Here is a 16015-nt window from a genome sequence, read left to right on the forward strand (position 1 = left end):
CTGCCACGTGGCAACCGTCAGCCGGGCCCACGGGAACACGTGTGGACACACAGAACTCTCCCAGAGACCCGCAGGAGTGCTGAGCGGACAGGCTCAAAACCACAGGCCATGTCAGAGACACGGGGGCCCCAGGTGGCCAAGAGCCGTGTCCACTTAATCAGGGCCTCCCCAACGATGCCCCCCCGGGCCCCGCCCCGCCCTGCCCATGGTGGAGGTGGGAACCTCAGCCCCAGAGCTGCCCCCACGCTCCCAGCCCTCCCCAGCGCTCCTTCCCTCCACCAGCTCTGCCCAGAGCCCCCCGCCCAGACGCAAAGCCCACCCACCAGCCAGAGCGAACCCTTGGCTGCAGCCCCGCAAACCTGTTCGTCTTGCTTCCTGGCAAAGCCACAAGGAGACTTCCACCTTTTCCGGTGCCTCCCTTCCTGGTGGCATAAACGGCTACATAAATAAAACCAACTGGCATTTCTGGCCGGTTCCCTCCCATAAGTTCTCACAAACGGCTCCCCGCGAGGCCAGCACCTCCCGCCCAGAGCCTGGAACTGTGATTCGACCCAGCGACGGTGGGTGTTCCACCGCTTCCCTAGTGGTGACATATTTAGGTCATCGCGGGCACACAGCACAGGACAAGGCCGCACAAACCCCCAGTCATCGATTTCTCTCTCCTCTCAGAGTGAGACAGAAACAGGAGGGCCAATTTCCTGCTCAGCACAAAGTGCTGAGTTAGTCATTCAAAAGGTGGCCCGTCCCGCCAACCTCCCACCCGCGGGGACGGGGATGGGATGGGGACGGGCAGGGACGGGATGGGGACAGGACAGGGACGGGGAGCCGCTCGGCCTGCGACAGCTACCCCTGACCTCTGGGGCTCTCCTCAGCCACTCCTGCCCCGACACTACGACCTCAGAGCCCAGACCACCAGCAGTCACCAGCCTTCTTCCCACAGAGCCCGGGTCTGGACGCTCCGCTGCCAGAGCACAGGGCTCCCCCAGTCTCAGCACAGACCGCCTCGTCCCGAGTGCTCACTGATGCCACAACACGGGCCAGGCAGAGCAGCGCCCACCCCGTGGCCTGCCTGGGACCGCGTGCACACCCTGCTCCCTCGGTCAGGGGGCCCAGAGAATGTCCCGCAGGGTGGGGCTGGCGACAGAGACGCTCCAAGAGCCCCCATGTTAACTTCCTATTGCTGCTGTAAAAAGCTGCAACACAGCGGCTTACATCATCAACCCAAAGTTATTATCTTAACAGTTCTAGAGATCAGAGGCCAAAGAGGGTCTCACCGGGCTAAAACCAAGGTGTCAGCAGGGCTGGCTCCTTCTGGAAATTCCAGGGAGAATCTGTCTCCTGCTTTTCCCCCCTTCAAGTGGCGCCGCGCTCCTCGGCTGGTGACCCCCAGCCGCAATGACATCATGGTGACCTCTGACTCCACCGTCACATCTCCTCTGACCATCTGCCTCCCTCTCAGGAGGTCTCCAGGGAGTAACAAGACTGAGCCCTCCGTAAGCCAGGAGAACTCCCCCACCCAGATCCTCAGCTCGGTTACAAGCTCCTCGTGCCTCACCAGGTGACCACAGTCAGTCACAGGTTCTGGTGACCAGGTCGCTGATACGTTCCTTCCTGAGACAAGACTCTGCGTCCAAGGAGGCTGTGCTGGTCCCAGGAGGGAGTGATGAGCCCCTCCGTTCACCTGGCCCAGCGGGGGTCCCTGGGACTCTGCCTGCTCTCGGGCTGTTCTGAGCCCTTCTGTGCCTCCGTGTGGGGCAGGCTGCACCTGGCCTGCCTATGGGCCCAGGGAGCTGCCCTGGCAAGGGGGCCGGGACGCCGCCCACTCGTCCATACTAAGTGACGGACGGGGTTCCCCGGAATGGGAGCCACACCCGCACGTCAGACCACCAGGTCACAGCCCTGCAGGGCGAACCGCTGCAGGGAACACAGCGAGGTTCCCAGCACAACGATTCGCTCCCTTTCAGGGCCCTGTGGCCTCTGCTGACCTGGAATCGACACCCAGGGGCCATTGGAAGCCTGTGGAAGGCTGGGGGAGCCAAAATGCCGGCCCGAGGACTGAGTCTGAATCCCCAAACCTTTTAGGGCGCAAGGGCATCCCCGGGAGAGAGAAGTCAGCACCACAACTCATTAATGCCCACTCTGAGCTCCTGCTGAACGGATCGCCCACGTGAGCACAGCAAGGCTGCCAGGTGTGTGGCATCGGCTCCGCGGGAACGCAGCCTGTCGCCACCCACCTCCCACCAGAGCAGCCGGGCAGCAGACTTTCTCTTTTCCTTTTTTTAAAAGATTTTATTTATTCATTTGAGAGAGAGAGATGGAGCACTGGCGCATGCTGGGGGGGAGGAGCGAGGGGGAGGGAAAGGGACAAGCAGTCCCCATGCCAAGTGCAGAGCCTGACACGCGGGGCTCCATCCCAGGACCGAGGGATCACGACCTGAGCCGAAATCAAGAGTTGGGCGCTCAACCTCTCAAGCCACCCGGCGCCCCCGTCTTGACTCTCTAATAATGCCTGATGTCCTCATCCAAAATGCCCCCTTCCTGCAGCCCCAGGTCCCAACAAGCCAGGTCCCGCTCACAGGCACTTTCAGGGACCCTAACAAGGAAAAGACCATCTGGTCGTGCTCGCAGCCCATTTCCTTAGAGACCACTGACCGCTGCTGTCAAAGGGACACGGCAAACGTGCCACAGACATGGAGCCCCGCGAAGAGGCCAACAGCAGCACTGTGTGGCAAAGCGTGTCATGCACAGTCACCCATGCGCTCCAGCCGGCAGGCCTCCCCCGGTCTGAGAGAAGGGCAGGGTCGGCATGCTGACCAGTCACTCCAGGCACCTCGTCCACCAGCAGCCCACCACTCACCACCACCCTGGCTCAGAGGGAGACAGACACGACACCTTAGCTCATGCCCACCACACACCCAGACAGCATGGGCCACAGCCCAACCCAGCACCCCAGCCTCCAGGGAAGTCACTGGGAGGAAGGAACCAGCTTCCAGGCTATTTTTAAACCTGTAAAAGTAGAACTCTCAAGCAGGAGTCCTCTTGGCACATAATTCAACAGGCCCAGCCACAGCCAAAAATAAAAATCAAGTGATAATCCTTAAATAAAACTCCTTCCCACCAGCCAGGCCTGCAAACACAGAGACCACTGGAAAAGCTAAGCTGTTTCTGCCACCCGGCCAGGTGGGAGGCCAGCACACCTGGGGGCCCCAGGCTCCGCCCCCTCACCTCCCTCTCCAGCAGCTGCCTGCCAGCCCAATTCACCCCTCTGGCCACCGCCAGGGACCCTTCTAGAAGCTAGGACCATGTGCTCCCCACTGCGACAAGTTATCAGGTTCTAAGCCAAGGCCACAGCTTTACTTTCGATGACCAGCGAAGCAGTGGCCACTACAGCTTCCTCCCCTCCACTCAGCCTCTCTTTGGAGAAACACGGTTCATGCCGGGCAATGCCTGGCTTCTACGGTCAACGTCCATCCGCACATTCTCCCTGATGCTGGCTTCCCTACTGCCATGCTACTCGCCGCCACGGACGAGCCCTCAACGACCGTGCCCTCTGCTAACCAGCAAACAGCCCTGCCTCCAACAGCTCACCCATCGAGATGGGCTGCTGAGACACCGGCCTAGCACAGTGTTTTCGATGCGTCTTAGGAAACCGACTGGGGGTCTGGGTGAACAAGCAGTGTGTTAAAATTTTTTCCATGTAAACTGATAAGAAGTAGGATCCCAGCCTATCCCAGGAACCGACAGCCCTGCAGCCAAGAGGGTGTGCTTCATCTGGCCGCCCACGGTCCCACTCGGGGACCCGGGGCCCAGCTCTGAAACACAGCATATGTGAGCACCCAGTCCCCCATACACAGACCCTCTCTCTTTCCAACGCAGCACTTAGTGCCAGCAGCTGAGCCCTCCGGCCCCAGTACGAGCCCACAGCACTGAGCCGTGCTGAGCACCTGCTCCCCACCCAGCATGGGGGTGGGGGCAGCCGGGGACTCTGCTCCCCAGCAAGGGGAGAGCAGGCCGCGTCTCTGAGCGGCTGAGCTCACCGGGAAGCAAATGCAGCACACATGAAACGTGCTCAGAGGCCCAACACCCACAGGATGGGGGCAAGGAAGGGCATATCTAGAGGACCAGAGCTCGGGCAGGCACCCAGTAGGGCCTTGAAGGACGTGCAGAAGCATGCTCAGCAGAAGGAACATTCTTTGTCCATCCACCCATCCACTCGCCTCCCCACGGACTCACCCATGCACAGAGAACGTCCATTCAGCTACGCGCGGAGCAGCCCACAGCCGCCTCCCCGCACTCCCCAGCTGTGGGAAAGCAGAGAGAAGGCAGCAGCCGCCTTCACTCCGTCACACAAGAATCGAGCTCAGTAGAGGAGATGAACCGTGGACAAGGAAGAGCCCCCTTACAGGGCTGGAAAGTCGTGCAACCCCACATCCCAGGACAGCCTCCTCTGCCAGTTGGGCCTCATGCACACCGACGAGGGTCTCCGCAGGAGGGGACCGGCCAGGAGGCAGCGGAGGACGGGGAAGGCACGCTGCCCCAGCAGCTTCTCTCCCCCCTGTACACGCGGGAGCTCGGGTGTGCCCCTGTAAGTGGGAATCACATCCTGACCTTTCTCAGAGCCCAGGGAGTCGCTGGGGTGTTCAGTGGGGGAGAGGCAGAATATGAAGAAGCGCGGTCCCAGAGCTCCGCGTGGCCCCTGCCCTAACGCTCCCCACGGAGCGCAGCGGTCCCAGAGCTCCGCGTGGCCCCTGCCCTAACGCTCCCCACGGAGCGCAGCGGTCCCAGAGCTCCGCGTGGCCCCTGCCCTAACGCTCCCCACGGAGCGCAGCGGTCCCAGAGCTCCGCGTGGCCCCTGCCCTAACGCTCCCCACGGAGCGCAGCGGTCCCAGAGCTCCGCGTGGCCCCTGCCCTAACGCTCCCCACGGAGCGCAGCGGTCCCAGAGCTCCGCGTGGCCCCTGCCCTAACGCTCCCCACGGAGCGCAGCGGTCCCAGAGCTCCGCGTGGCCCCTGCCCTAACGCTCCCCACGGAGCGCAGCGGTCCCAGAGCTCCGCGTGGCCCCTGCCCTAACGCTCCCCGCTGAGTGCAGCTGTCCCAGAGCTCCGCGTGCCCCTGCCCTAACGCTCCCCACGCAGCTCAGTTCTGTCACCTTCCAAAGGGCCTGTCAGAGGGCACTGCCAGGCCCTGGACACGGAGCCATCCCACACACAGCTTCCTCCCCGACTTCACCCCTCGCCCCAAGACTCCCGCAGCCCTGGGTCCCAGGGAGCAGGCCCAGCACTGGCGGGATCCAGGGGTCTCTCCTCTCAGTGTGGGCTGGGCAGGCGGGGTGCTCTGGACGACCCAGCCTGGGGTGCTGAGCTGGCCTCGGTGCTCAACGAGGAGCCGCGGCTGAACACTCGCAATGAGTAATTAAAGGGCAGACTCACCGGGCAGTGGAAGAGATCTAGAAATACGGAATGTTGGCCCGCCCAGCCTTAGGGCCAATTCCATTCCTTCGGAGATAAATCCTAGCTGATCGGCACACCCAGTCTCGCCTCTGTGATCTGTCTTCACCTTCCGCTGAACATCAGCCAATTAACAGCAGGAGCAGAGCCGAACAACCAAAAAGCCAGACCCCCGGATGGATCTCTGCAGGCCCCGATCCGCTATCGGAACCCCACACCTCACCCTGCCGCCCGCAGGCCTCGAGTGGCCGCCTCACCTCGTCTGGACACCTGTCCCCCGGCAGCAGGCCGTGGGCAGCTCCCCGGGCCCTCCTGCTAAACCCAGGCATTCAGAGATGCTTCGGGCCGCAGGACTGGACTGGCTCGCCTCCCTGACCAGCTTCTCTAGGAAGCCCCCTCACACGGGCAGCAGGGAGCCACGCTGACCCGCCATGTATCAGGGCAGCAAGGGGAGCTTGCAGGAGCACGGGGCACAGAAGCAAGGGCACGCTCTCCCCGAGACTGCTGTACCACCCCTGCGTCCTCAGGGAATGCCATGCATCTGGCACCGAGTGGGTGTCAGTGGCCCAATGAGGATGGTCCCTGCCCCGAGGGCTCAAGACCCCCGGCTGCGGCTCCCTGCGAAAGCACCCTCCGGCACGTCCAGGGAGGACGCCACAGGCCTTCACGGCAACACGGGACCCGCGCACGGGGAAGGGAGGCTCAGCCAGGCCACCAGGCAGCCCCCGGACCTGAGGCCCTAGAAGCCTTTCCCCCAAGATCCAAATTCCACGCCAAGTCACTTTCGGCGCAAGCCTGCATGTGCAGCTCATGAGGTTGGAGACCCTCCTTCCCCAGGCCCGCACCCAGCAGGAGATGGAGAAACGCACAGACACGAGAACAGTGCGCGTGAGCTCAGAGAGCAGCAGCCGCTGAACGAAAATGTCGGATGCTTTTAACTCATTTATGGGCTTCTTAACAGACTCGGGCTCCTGCCTCCCGTCACGAGCCAGAGCGCGCTTCCACCTCACATTCCCCACCCTGCGTCATTCCTCACGGGGACATCGGTACTGTTCAATATTTCACGGTGAAGCGAGCCGCTGGACACTTGGGCCATTTCCTCCTCCCCGTGAAGAATAATCGTCTGCTTTCGGAGAGAAAGCACTAGAGATAATTGAATGGAATTTTAACACTGAGCACTTGGGCATTTCGCAGATGGGAGAGCTGAGGCCACGGAGGACACAGGACCCAGGGCACAGGCAGGTTAGACCGTGTCCACACAGCAGACAGGACACGGAACACATCTAAGGACCATCTGGAGGGACCTCCAGGACGCGATTAAGTGTGGAGAAAGTGAGACCAGACAAGATTTATCTAAGGGGGAAGGTAAGGACAAACGTACGTATTTGCCTCTACAAGACCCTACAAGAGTCCGCGGAAGGATGAACCGCAAAATCAAAGACAACTGGTTGTCACAGAGAAGAGAAGCAACAAGGGTGTACAGGAAGACGAACTCCACTTCGCCAAACGTACCCTGACTTTGCAACCATGCCAATAATTCTAGGGGCGCCTGGGTGGCTCAGTCGGTGAAGCGTCTGCCCTCGGCTCCGGTCATGATCCAGGGTCCTGGGATCGGGTCCCGCTCAGGCTCCTTGCTCAGCGGGGAGCCTGCTTCTCCCTCTCCCTCTGCCCCTCCCCCTGCTAAAGTGCGCCCGCTCTCTCTCTCTCAAATAAAAAGTTTTTAAAATAGGGGCGCCTGGGTGGCACAGCGGTTAAGCGTCTGCCTTCGGCTCAGGGTGTGATCCCGGCGTTACGGGATCGAGCCCCACATCAGGCTCCTCCGCTATGAGCCTGCTTCTTCCTCTCCCACTCCCCCTGCTTGTGTTCCCTCTCTCGCTGGCTGTCTCTATCTCTGTCGAATAAATAAATAAAATCTTTAAAAAAAAAAAAAAAAAAAAAAAAAAAAAAAAGTTTTTAAAATAAAAATTTAAAGAATGAAAAGATCTCTACAATACATGTTAGCAGGGCAAAATGACATCGTTCTCCTCCTGATGGACGCACGGAGGCTACACCATCACTCCTGTGACACTCCTGACCCGATCCCCCCATGGGGACATCAGACACTCCCAAACGGAAGGACCTGCGCTCTTCGAGAATGTCAACGTCAGGAAGCGCGAAGCCAGGCCACGTCACTGCTCGGTGACAGGAGCCGGAGGACACAGGACACCTGCATGTCACGTGTGACCGGGGACCTTCTGCTAGAAATTCCAGGACATCACTGCAACACAGTGAAGCTGGGAATAGGTCCTAGGTCAGAAAATTGTCTGGTATCCACGTTCATTCCAGACGTTGATACCTGGACTATTAGGTGAGAGAATATGCTTGCTTCTCAGGAAATACACAGAAGCAGTCAGAGCCCAAGAGACATCATGTCTGCAAATGGCCACCAAACAGGGTCAGAAAATAAAACACACAGGTGGATGGAAGGAAGGATAAGAGACAGGCGGACAAACATGGTAAAATGCTATCCTTGGGGACGATTTGGCAGAAAAGTCCACAGGGATGCTTTGTATTCTTCTTGTAACCTTCCTGTGAATTTGAAATTGGGTCAAAAGAAAAAGTGAACAGGAAACCAGAGTGATCTCTCAAGATCTCTCAAGATCTAAAGTGACGAGGAACACACGCACACAAGTCTGTATTGCATTGATGAGGTCGTTGCAAAGGCAAGCTCACGGTCCCGTCACTGTGCGACCCTCGTGGGATCGGCTCCCCGGAGTGCAGAGGAACCAGTGAACACAGCAGGGCCACGTGGGGGCCGCACCCCGAGGCCGCTGTGTGTGTGACCTGGGGATAAAACAGCGAGGCCTTGCCCGTGTTGCTCGCGAGAACAGGACTGGCAGCAGGACAGTCAGTCAGAGAACAGTCTGACGAGGTCGAGTAAAGACCTCGTGGTTTGAAAGCAGGGGCTCGAAGAGAAAACACCAGCGCTCACAGCAGCCACACGGGGGAGGCAACACAAGGGCCTGTTGACCTACGGACAGAGAGACACGGACGAACCCAGAGGACACTGTGCCCCATGAAGTAAGCCCAACACGAAAACACAAATACCGTGAGGTTCCACGTACACGAGGCTCCCGGAGGAGTGAGATTCACGGAGACGGACGGTGGCGCCAAGCAGGGGGAGGGGAGGGGGACCCGTGGTTTCACGGGGACAGGGTTTCAGTTTCACAAGACGGCTACGCGGTGGTGATGGCTGCACAATACCGTGAACGGGTCAGCGTCACTGAAGGGCACACGTCAAAATGGTTAAGATTGAAAATTTTAGATCATCCGTAAACTTTATAATTTTTTTTAAAAGAAAAAAACCAAAAACCCCATGCTTTTGGAAGTGAATTCAAATTATCTGAATGAACTCGGGATGCCCTACCTCTGTCCACTGGAAAGGTCTAGAAACACTAACAGCAGTAAGTACCCCAGAATCCTCATTTAGCTTCTAAACACCACTTTCAACCAAAAGGAGCCAGGGGAAATGGCTAATTGCAGGACAGGGGCAGGAAATGTTTAAGAGGAGTCTTGGGGGAGGGGGCGCCTGGGGGGCTCAGTCTATTGAGCATCGGACTCTTGATTTCAGCTCAGGTCGTGATCTCGGGGTCCTGGGATGGAGTCCTGCATTGGGCTCCACGCTCGCTGGAGAGTCTGCTTGGGATTCTCTCCCTTTGCCCCTCCCCCACCTCCACGTGCGCACACACTCTCTCTCCAACAAATAAATGAATCTTTAAAACAAAAGAAAAGCCCAGAGTGTCTTGTCACACCAGAAAGCAAGGGATTGCTCATGGAGGACTGGCTCACGTCGAAGGGACTCGGAAGCAAACCAGAAGAGGCTCCGCCGCCCAGAAGTGGGTCTATCTCAGCACCGAGCGGGCAGCAGCCACAGCGGCTAAGACACATCAGCTATGCTTAAGGCCACGATCTCGTGAGGACACTAAACAGCTCAACATCCTCACTGGTCACCTTTGGGGGACACTCTGAGTAGGGAATCGGCCCCTGATTTTGGAAACGGGGCAATAAAGGGGAAAATTCAAGCCTGTGTCCTGCCTCCGCTCTAGGAACCATCCCTCAGAACAACCAAGTAGTTAGGTTTTCAGAAATGGGTCAGTGAGCAAATGGAGAAAGAACGGAGGGGTGGAAAATGATCGTTCTGTAACCTCCAGTGGGATGACAGATCGAAGCCATGTGACCAAGGATGGAAAACACCGCAGGGAAGCCGCCACCCAGGGAGTCCTCCCAGAGAGCAGCCGGGGGACGCGGCCACGCTGGCTCCGCGAGGAGCCCACGGGGTCACCCTGAGCAAGGTCCGGGGTGGAGGCACCCCCAGAGCTGGCCTGGATCCCTCCACAAAAGGCAAGGGACACGGAGAACCGGCGCCACCGGAGCCTGAAGAGAGGTGCCACCCACTGAACATGGGGCCTCGGGTGCTGCTCCTGGAGTCGCAAGGAAGTGAGGAGACGACTGGGACAATCCGAACTCGGGCTGGAGGTCTGATGATTTGAAACGATAACCTGATGTTTTCAGTTGTGACAGGACGCGTGGCTTTCATTTTTGAAACGCCACGAGCTGCCCACGGAAAAGTACAGATGGACAGGAGGCTGGCCGGGACTGGCTTCCAAAGCCGGGGTGGAGGGGGTAACCTGCCCGCCGCCGGCCGCCTCTTGCCGAAGCTGTGAGCACGTGAGACGCTCTGCTTGGGCGTCTGCTTGAGATGTTCCGTAGTTGAAGAGAATGCCCATAACTGGTGCCCCGCGGGCCGTCGTCACTGCACCGCACGCTTCTATGACGTGAGCCGCCCAAGAGTCAACAAGACGCTCCTTCGGCAAACACCGAGGAAGGACCGAGGACGCCAGCCGCGCCACAGCGGGGCGGATGCTTCTCTTCGACGCGGATCTGGTCGGCCCAGAGAGGATCCCGGTGGGTCCCAGCCGTCCTGCCTGCCCGTTGGCCTGACGCATACTTGCACCCCACCCGCCCCGCCCCTGCCAGGTCACCCCTGCTCCTGGGGGCCTCCTGCTCCCCTCCCTGGCTGGGGCTCCCTGGTCAGACGCCCTCGCACGCACAGCACTGGGCTCTGCTCTTCATCAAGCCCCCGAGAAACCACCCACATCTGGCCGCCTGATCCACAAAGGGAACTGCACAAGGCTCCCCCAGCTGATGCCTCGGCAGGGTCTGTCCTGCCCTGCTGTACTGGCCAGGGAACCAGCGGGGCAGCCCGCCTCTCCATTCATTCCCACCTCCCTGCGGGAGCTCAGCATGGGCCAAGGTCACAGACACCAGGTCACCAGGACCTAATCAGGCGGGCCCATCACGGCCTGCAGCCCCAGGCTGACCCCGTCTGGCCCTGCCTGCCTGAGCTGGCTCGGCGACGACCTTGGACTTGTGGGGAGACTGAGTCACTCCACAGCACTTTCCTCAGAACTACTGGTGCTCAGGCCCGGCTGGCAGAGGGAAGATACCACACCTGCACACACACGGAGCCGATGACCCTGTACACACACGTGTGTACCGGCGCTTGTGCCGAGGGGAGTGCAGACAGGCTAGAGGCGTTCAGAGAAGGCAGGGCTGTGGCCCCTGGGTGGCAGGACACTGTGCAGAAATGCAGGGAGAGCCAAGTCAGCTGCTTCACAGGAGAATAAGGCAGGGCCAGCCCCCACCACGGCTCAGACACCCGCTGTCACGTGCAGGCGAGGGTCCCACACGGCTGCAGAGCTGGGGCCCCACCGCTGGAGTTCGCACAACCCTCGTGGACAACAAGCATGACGGCTCCAATAGGGACACCGAGGGAGTGGTGTCTGTAGGCCAGCGGAGCAGGGGAAGGAAAGCAGAGGGAGGGGACCTGCCCGCAGGCCCTTCCTCCTGGCCTGGCAGCTCTCGGCCAGCTCCGGGCGCATGGGGCCAGGAGGCTGCTTCTCCCTCCCTGTGTCACCCCAGCAGCTCTGCCCTCACCCTGGGTCAGTCGTGGAAGCACCACATGGCGCAGTGGGTCACACGTGCCGGTGCCATCTGCCTGCTGTAAACCCCTTCCTAGCCAGAGGGCTGTCCCTGCGCAGGGCCCCTCATCCCTGCAGCTCCTATCTGTGGAGCGGGACACAGGGGGTCAGAGATTGAAGGCAAGAGTCAAACGAGATCATCTGTGCAAGGAGCTGGCTGACGTCTCCACAGCAGTTCCTACCATTTCCACGCAAGAGAACCCCAGCGGCAGGGGACGCGAGTGGCTGCAGCAGCGGCCCACATACCGAGGCGGACGGCCACCCAAAGAGGAGCCCCTCAGGCTCCCCCTCCCTCCTCGATGTGAAACCACACAGAGCATGGAATGGAGGCTCTGCTGCGTTCTGAGCTGACCGCCGGGATTGCAACATACCAGATCCACTAAAAGCAGCAAAATCCCCAGGGAGCCTTTTATTGCCTCCCTGGGACACTGTCCTTTCCCCAGAGTAAAGACCTCACGCCGCGCGCGGACGAGAGCGGCAGAGGGAGCTTCCTCTGCAGACGTCACACGGGGCCACGCCTGTCCCCAGTGCGAGCGAGCCCGGTGACAGCTGGCAGGGGGCGTCACCAGCCCCAACACCCCGCTGCACGTCCGCGGGACGGCATTCCCCCCGAACCTCCCCACTCTGGGGTACTCACGTAAGAAGTGTTTCTCCAATAAGGCGATTTCCAGGTGACCTTTGATCTCATTTAATCGATCAAACTCTGTCCGGTTAAAGTCCTGGACTCCTGCAGCCATGATGAGGGTCCCCGAGCCAGCCTGCAAGAGAAACACCAAGAGCTCAGAGGAGCCAGCTCCAAGCACCCTACTTCTCAGAGGGGTGCCCCGAGCACCCCTCATCTGCAAGGGCTGGGCCCACAAAGCCCCTGGGGAACAAGGAAGGCATAGTTCAGCCAGAAAGCCCGCATCAGGTCACCTTGGCTTCGCCTGCCGCTGGAAGGGACATCTCAGACACCGTGGATATCCTTGGAGCCCGGTGAGGGCAGCTTTCAGAAATGATTAAAAGAAATGAAAACCAGAAGTGTGACGCTAAACCGCTCAGCAGTGACACCAGTCTCGGCTCGGAGGGAAGACAACCACCCAAACCTGCACTGGCCTCCCGGGAGGAGGGTGAGCGCAGCCACAGGACCCGGAGCTGGAGTGACAGGACTCCAGGAGGGTGGGGAGGGCACATCCGCAGGCCAGGATGCATCAGTCTGAAGGGACAGTGGCTCCCCGAGGTGAGCAAACCCCAAACAGGGGCCTGTGCTGGTCCACAGAGGGCTGACGTCCCGAGGGGTGCGGGGTAGGCTCCGGTTACAGCTGCCCGCTGCCGCTCGCCCAGGGCCTTGGCCCAGGCAGCCACTTGCGTCCTGCTGACAGGAGGGGCAGAGGTGCAGCGCAGGCCAGCACCACCTGGCCTGCCCAGACGCACACACTGGACACTTCCACGGTCACCCCCACAGCTGCACCCTAATGCTGAGCTGGCGAGAAGCGGCACCCGTGTGCCTCCCCATGCGACAAGGGGGGATCTGACTCCCAGTGTGACCCTCCTCCAGGCCAGGTGAGGGTAGAAGGAGACACACAGCCCAGACAGGGTCCAGGACAGACCCCTCCATATACTGTCGCCTGCTCTGAGGCCACATCTCAGGAAGGAGGAGCTGACGTCAGGAAGCCAGCAGGTTCTGGGAAGACCCTCTGGCCTGTCGCTGCCCGGACCCTTGACCTGTTGGACTTTGAGCTCCTCTGGCCACTGGGGCGAGTTCCCATGTTTCTCTGTAGCCCCCAGGGGCCTGGCAGCAGTGGGCACAGGGACTGGGGGAATGGGGTGGAAGGCAGGCTAATTCCACTTGCCCTGCCACAGGGAAGACGACCCATTCGCCCCTGCAAACAAACTCATCCGTCCCTTGCCCATCCCCCACCTCGCCGGCCAAGGCGGTGAGCAGAGGCTGGCCAGGAAAGGCAGCTCTGCACTTGACTCCAGGTCTGCCGACTCCTCCCCAAAAGCGAGCAGGTTCACAGGGCCACGTGTGAACGCACTAATCCAGGTCCTCGGAGGCTATAATGCACGTCCATCCGTCTCTAGGACGCCGGAACGAAGTCCGTCTAGAACTTGCCCGAGAGCATCAAGAATCCCCGTAGGGTCCCCCTCGGGTCTAAGAGCGCCAGGGCCCCTCAGGGTTCTGGGGTGACTCGATGCTGAGGGCAGCTCTGAGCCAGAGCCCCGTGGACAGCAGGGGTGCGGAGGAGCTGCTCCGGGGAGCTGACCAGCCAGCAGAGCACCGATGGGGAAGGCAGGCCCCAGGGGTGGCACTCTGGAATTCTGAGGTCCGAGCCCCTCTGTGAACCCCTCGAGTCCCTTCAGCTGACACCTGCCAGACTTCGAGAGTGACACTGAGCTGGGGGTCAGGGGCCTATAGGCGGGACCTGGCTGAACAAACCCCCAAGGCTGCAGTATCACCGCCATGAAACCGGGGCTGGCCCACTTCTTCTTCCAACTCCCCACCTCTCGGTTCCCCTGCAGCCCCTCAGGCAGGAGTCTGCCCCCTGCCTCCTGAGCATGGGGTCAACTGTCTGCCCTCACTCTAGGGCTCTGGTCACACCTCTCCTCACTGGCCTGTCACTGACCACCTGGGTGGGCCTGGCCTTGGTCCCCCGTCCTCACCTGCAGTGGCCCTACCCCCCGGCCACACCCTGGACATCACCCCAACTCCTGCACCCTCTCCCCGCACACCCTACCGTCTTGGGCCTCCTCAAGCCTGTCTGCCAGCCCAGGACCCCTTCCTGCCCACTCCCTTCCCCTCCGCCACTGCGTCCATTCATCTCTGCCCAGCACCCTGAGACCGGCCAGGCACGAACCAACAAGTACTACAGGACTCTCTCGCAGGAGGTCCCTGGACGAGTGGGCCCGTAGAGACGGAAAGTAGATGTGGGCTCCAGGGGCTGGGGGACGGCGTGGGGTCAGTGTTTAATGGGGACGGCGTTTCCGTTTGGGGTGAGGACGACGTTCTGGAGCTGGACGGAGGTGGTGGTCACACAACGCTGTGAATGCACTTAATGCCACGGAGCTGTATACCGAACAGGGGCCAAAATGGTGAGTTTAAGGATATTTTACCACAGTGAAAAAGAAATAAAGTAAAAAGAGCAAAGCCTAAGCACAAACATGACCGGCCTCCCTCACAAAACAGCTATGAACCGTGGCCACGCTCTTCACCCGTCAGGCCGGCAGAGCAGGAAGCCCTGCGGACGACGCTGGGGCCGTGGCAGGTGCGGGGATGACACCCCAGGTCGTCTGAGGACAAACTGCACCCCGCGGCTGGGCGGCCTGGTAACAGCCACCAGGACGACACAGCCTGGGCCCAGCACGCCCATGCAGGGGATGAGTGCCACATGGGAGAGGGTCCCTCGGCGGGGAGCGGTCAACGCATCGATGGCACATTCCAGTGCCGCCACCAATCAGACCTCCACGCAGCCTCAGACCCGACCCCAGAGTGGGGCACGGGCACGGCCCTGCAGATCCTCTGCCCTGTCGGCCGCCATCCCCATACAGGGGGCTGTGCTCCAGGGCGAGTCCGGGTCTCTACCGAGACAGCAACCATAGCAAGGCAGTGGCCACAGAGCCCCGGCAGGACGGACAGACAGACGGAGCATGGCGCCAGACGGGTCCACTGCAGGACCCCCGTCACACCCCATGGTGAGCTCAGACCCCCGTGTGGGGATTCGTGCTTCTGAGAAGCTGCGGCACACTCGGCCCAAGGACCGCCACGGACAACTGTGGCTCACGGTGCCCCAGGCTGCCACTGGCCAGAAGAGCAAAGACACCACTTTCCCTGCAACACAAGCCCGTGGAGCTCTGCACCACACCGTGCACCAGGAGACCCGCAGCAGGGCCCAGCCTCCCAGGAACCCCAGGCTGGAGGACCAGCCCACCTAGGCGAGGGGACAGCGGCCAACGCCCAGGCAGCCTCCACTCTGGGCTCTGCAGCACCCGGCCCACCTAGTCGGGCAGCCTGGCTCCTAGGAGCCTTGCCAGTAAATTATTCATTCCTGCCAGGGGCAATCTCGCAGTCCCTTCTCTAAGGCATTAATAATACAAGAAGCCAGAGAAGGTGAGCGCTCACAGGCCACACCTGGGAAGAAAAGCTGGCTCGAGTGCTCAGAGAGGAAACCAAAGGACCACCAACTTTGGTCATCCACACCAGGCAAGATGGCTCTGGGCTCCTTCAGTGGCAAAGAGGAACATTCGGGCAGCTGTGCCCACGATGGTGAGCCCCGCAATCACATCTGGTCAGAGAGCCCACCCCACCCCTTCCCCACTCCCAGCTGAAGAGGCACAAGCTTCCAGAAGGCAGGGCCCACTCAAACCCGGTTCCCGCACGGCCATGCTGCCTGGCTGAGGCTGCTCAATGGGAGTCTGCCGCCCCGTTAAAGAGCGCCCTGCAGACCAGCCCACAGGGGCCAGCTCTGCCTCCACCTGGGACGATGAGGGCCCAGCCTGGGCTCAGCTGGCTGCCGAGGGTCGGGGATGTCAGGCTGGGGTCTGTGCATGACTTCGCCACGAGAAGTCTGCC

The 16015-nt window shown here is 60.6% G+C and overlaps 1 protein-coding gene across 4 annotated transcripts in view; it reads right to left on the reverse strand.

Annotated features, from left to right (window-relative positions):
* The window catches only part of GRAMD4 (GRAM domain containing 4), a 78477-nt gene that overhangs the window by 27338 nt on the left and 35124 nt on the right, over positions 1-16015 (reverse strand). For all 4 annotated transcript variants that reach the window (XM_045779468.2, XM_045779467.2, XM_045779465.2 and 1 more), the window contains exon 3: positions 12104-12224. In XM_045779468.2, coding sequence (XP_045635424.1) covers positions 12104-12224 — 121 coding nt within the window. The remainder of the gene's footprint in view (positions 1-12103; positions 12225-16015) is intronic.

The sequence above is a fragment of the Ursus americanus genome, chromosome 17 (assembly GCF_024610735.1).
Source record: "Ursus americanus isolate L20-20 chromosome 17, mUrsAme1.1.p, whole genome shotgun sequence".
NCBI classification, from domain to species: domain Eukaryota; kingdom Metazoa; phylum Chordata; class Mammalia; order Carnivora; family Ursidae; genus Ursus; species Ursus americanus.